The 3,851-nt window shown below is 36.2% G+C and overlaps 1 protein-coding gene across 1 annotated transcript in view; it reads left to right on the top strand.

Moving 5' to 3' along the window:
• The window catches only part of LOC104705066 (protein IQ-DOMAIN 1-like), a 3,075-nt gene continuing 1,018 nt past the window's right edge, over positions 1,795-3,851 (top strand). Inside the window, exons 1-6 of the mRNA XM_010421059.1 lie at positions 1,795-1,933; positions 2,050-2,124; positions 2,236-2,649; positions 2,719-2,949; positions 3,027-3,149; positions 3,227-3,849. Of these exons, the coding sequence (XP_010419361.1) occupies positions 2,056-2,124; positions 2,236-2,649; positions 2,719-2,949; positions 3,027-3,149; positions 3,227-3,849 (1,460 nt within the window). The 5' untranslated portion in view covers positions 1,795-1,933; positions 2,050-2,055. The remainder of the gene's footprint in view (positions 1,934-2,049; positions 2,125-2,235; positions 2,650-2,718; positions 2,950-3,026; positions 3,150-3,226; positions 3,850-3,851) is intronic.

The raw sequence follows: 3,851 nt of genomic DNA, 5'->3' as shown, positions 1-3,851 counted from the left end.
TCTAGGATTTAAAATTTAGAATTAAAGGGTTTTGTACTTATTTGGTCTATGTTGTGTTATGGATAATATGCTATGGATAAAGATCTAACCAAATTTATGTATGTATATTTTGTATGAATAAACACAAGTAACTATCTATTAACAATACTGCAATTGATTATCCACTTATAATTGAACAAATGTTCAACGACTGATGGATACTGTATAATCTAAAAATTCATAAAAAATATAGCAATATGTATCTTAAAATGTAGAAAATATATAATCATAACATATTTTATATAAATAAATAGAAAATTTGTTTTATGATAACAAATAAATATATTTTACTTTGTTAAAGTGTTAACAACAAAAAAGAAGAGAAAAAGAGAAAAAAGAAGGAGAGAAAGAGAGGTAAGTTGTTAGTAAGGGCAAAAATGTAAAAGGAAAGTGGACACATAAGCAAAAAACTTGGGAAAGTATACGAAAGTGAGTTTTTGTGACAATACTTTAGAAGAAAGTGGGTGTGGGTGTCAATTACCCTTAATTTTTTTTAGCAAAAGGCATATTCCACCAATAGTAAAAAATTCTAGAGTGAAGCTACCGTGTACCTTCATCTACAACTGAAGAATAGCGGATGATTTTGACTGGGGATAAATTAGACACTTGAGGAACAAGAGTACATAAATTTAGCGTACGACAAAAACAGAATAAAACATGGTACTAGAATACGATAAAGAAAAAAACATGATCCTGTACTAATTCTTTGATACTCAATGTGAATAATATCTATGTCTCAGTAATTATTTTCACTATATATCATGACATTATCTTGATCAAGAACGCTCGACAAAGATTTATGTGCCGGAATCCGGATAGACCAATCCGGAGGGTAAACTATTTCGGCACCTAAAGAACATACAAGGGGAAAAGATGACCTTTTTGTAATCATGTGCATTTAGTGAGGTGACGATCATTATTGATCTTGGCTCAATCACAAACATTATTATAACATAAAATATTTTTAAAAAGAATTTAAAAAAAACACCATTAGTATACAAAACCTAGACATTAATTCATTAGAGAAGGGGAGTCCAAGCATTTTAATTAGCTATAAACAATCTGTCTCCAATTAAACTTTGGCCTTATGAGTTATGACCTGGTATTAGTGAGTTAGAAAGACCTCTTACTTCGTGTGAAGAGGAGAGAGACAGCAAGTATTAAGAGGTTTGCACGTACTCTCCCTGCCGACTTCCAAACAATTAAAATAGAATAAATAGGAAGCTACACAATGTTGTTATACGTTAAAATCTTCTCTCTTATTGTTTGTTAATAAAGGTGGATAATTGTTACACGTTCTAATCTTGGATTCATTATGGAACTGAAAAGTTTGATCATCCTCTTTACTATTTTGATTTTTTTTTTTTTTTTTCTGAATAAACCCTTTATCGTAATTATGTTTATAGTTTGACAATCAATTACACAATTCGACCTCTTCCTCTTAAATTTTGTTTTGGCTTTGCTCTTCTTTTACGATTTCGTTACTCATTTCTTGTTGGTAAAGAAAACTCTCGACCAAACAAACGAATTGAAGGTGAAAGTGAGAACTAAATCCAGAGTGGAATGGATAAAGAGCATTATAGCAACATCAAAAAAATTAAAACTCAGCTTTTCTAAATTTGTCAATCACTTTTAGATAATTTTTCAAACGATAAGAAAAGCTGGTAATTCTAAAATCTACAACACCAGAAATAAACAAATAAATTGTAGATAAAAATAACATATAGAGAAACAAAAGCTAAGCAGAGAATTGAAAAAAAACAAAAAAAAAACAAAAAAGAAGTTATAACTTATAACGTATCTGTCGTTAAATCTGTTGAATCGTTCTTACAAAACACAATCGTAACAAAAGTCAATTGGGTTCCCACGAAACGGTGGGGCCCATCGCGACCAGGTCTCTACACATAATCTCATCTCTTTCACAAAAATTTTATTTTGTAAAAGAACTTTTTTTCTTTCTTTCAGTTTGTAAGAAAATGTTTCAATGAAAGATTTGTCTGAAAATTTCAGGAGAAGATGGGTAAGAGCTGGTTAACATGTGTCTCCGCGGCTTGTTTATCTCCAGGAAAAGACAAAAAGCATCAAGTTGGTTTTCCGAATCTAATCTTGAATTATTTGTTATGAACATGTAACCTAGCTAATGATGCAATCAAGATTTGCTAATTTTTATTATTTGGTTTTGCCTTGTTTTCCAAGAAACCTGAGAAACCCAAGAGGAAATGGTCGTTTGGGAAACAAAAGAGTAGAGAATCATTTGAATTCCCTGTAGAGGAGACTCCACCGGTTGACCCTTCATCTTCTTCTGTTTATCAGCCGTCTTCTCCTCCTCCTCCGTTGCCGGATTTTGCTCCTCAGCCATCGTTGCCACCACCGTCTCCTCCACCTCCCCCTCCGGCATCTGCCAGCAATAGAGGTTATGGTGAGTCTAAAGAAGCAAAGACTAAACAAGCTCTGGCTCTTGCATCGGCTGTCGCAGCCGAAGCAGCTGTGGTGGCTGCACATGCTGCCGCGGAGGTTGTGCGTCTCACGACCCCGTCAACACATCAAATTGTGGAATCAAAGGAGGAAACTGCCGCAATCAAGATCCAAAATGCGTACAGATGTTACAAGGTATATATACAAATCAATTGATCCCTCTTATTATGAGGGACTTACTCTAATTTTTTCGGGTTTCAACAGGCGAGACGCACTCTTCGTGCGCTACGAGGAATGGCCAGACTCAAAGCTTTGCTACAAGGAAGATACGTTAAAAGACAAATGAACGCGATGCTTAGCTCAATGCAAACTCTTACACGTTTACAAACACAGATCCAAGAGAGAAGGAATCGCTTATCTGCGGAGAACAAAACTCGTCACAGGCTGATTCAGCAAAAGGGTCACCAGAAAGAAAACCATCAGAATCAGAATTTGGTCATTAGTCTCCCATACCTTTTACTACACTGTATCTGCATGAACCAAGTTCTCAGATGGACTGAACTGTGTTACAGGTTATCGCGGGAGATTTTGATTCGAGCAATAAATCAAAGGAACAGCTCGCGGCAAAGTCCGTGAATCGAAAAGAAGCTTCTGTAAGACGAGAGAGGGCTTTGGCGTATGCTTATAGTCATCAGGTATATATAGATTAATAACAAATGATCACTATGAAATTCTTCGTATTCACAAATACTAATGTTGGAAAATAAAACAGCAAACGTGGAGAAACTCTTCAAAACTTCCACACCAGACAATGATGGACACAAACACAACAGAATGGGGTTGGAGTTGGCTTGAGCGATGGATGGCTTCTCGTCCATGGGATCCTGAATCTAATGATGATCAAGTCTCCCTCAAAAGCTCTCTCAAACGCGAAAACAGCATCAAGACTTCTCCTGCCAGATCTAAAACACAAAAGTCAGCCAGCCAAAGTTCTATTCAGTGGCCTGTAAACAATGGATCCAAGAGCAAAAAGAGCGAGTTAACTAACCGTAGACACAGCATCGGTGGTGCATCATCTGCAAATGCTAAAGATGACGAGAGCGTTGGAAGCTCGTCATCCCGTCGAAATTCCTTCGATAATACACAAACTGTTAAATCCAAGGTTACTATGGAAACAACAAGCAACGTGTGTAATGCGCAACCTGTGAAATCTAAGGCTAGTTTGGGAACAAAAAGAAACTTGGATAACAAGCAAGCTTTGAAATCAAAGGCTAGGGTGGGAACAACAGGAAGCTTGACTAACACGCAAACTGTGAAACCCAAGGTTAATGTCGAAACAACAGACAACTTGGGTTTGCAGAAGAAGAAGGTTGTGTCTGATAAGCAGAAACCTCCGC

This window comes from Camelina sativa, chromosome 7, assembly GCF_000633955.1.
Source record: "Camelina sativa cultivar DH55 chromosome 7, Cs, whole genome shotgun sequence".
NCBI classification, from domain to species: domain Eukaryota; kingdom Viridiplantae; phylum Streptophyta; class Magnoliopsida; order Brassicales; family Brassicaceae; genus Camelina; species Camelina sativa.
The sequence above is the reverse complement of the archived record's forward strand: the minus strand, read 5'-3'. Positions and strand labels throughout refer to the sequence as shown.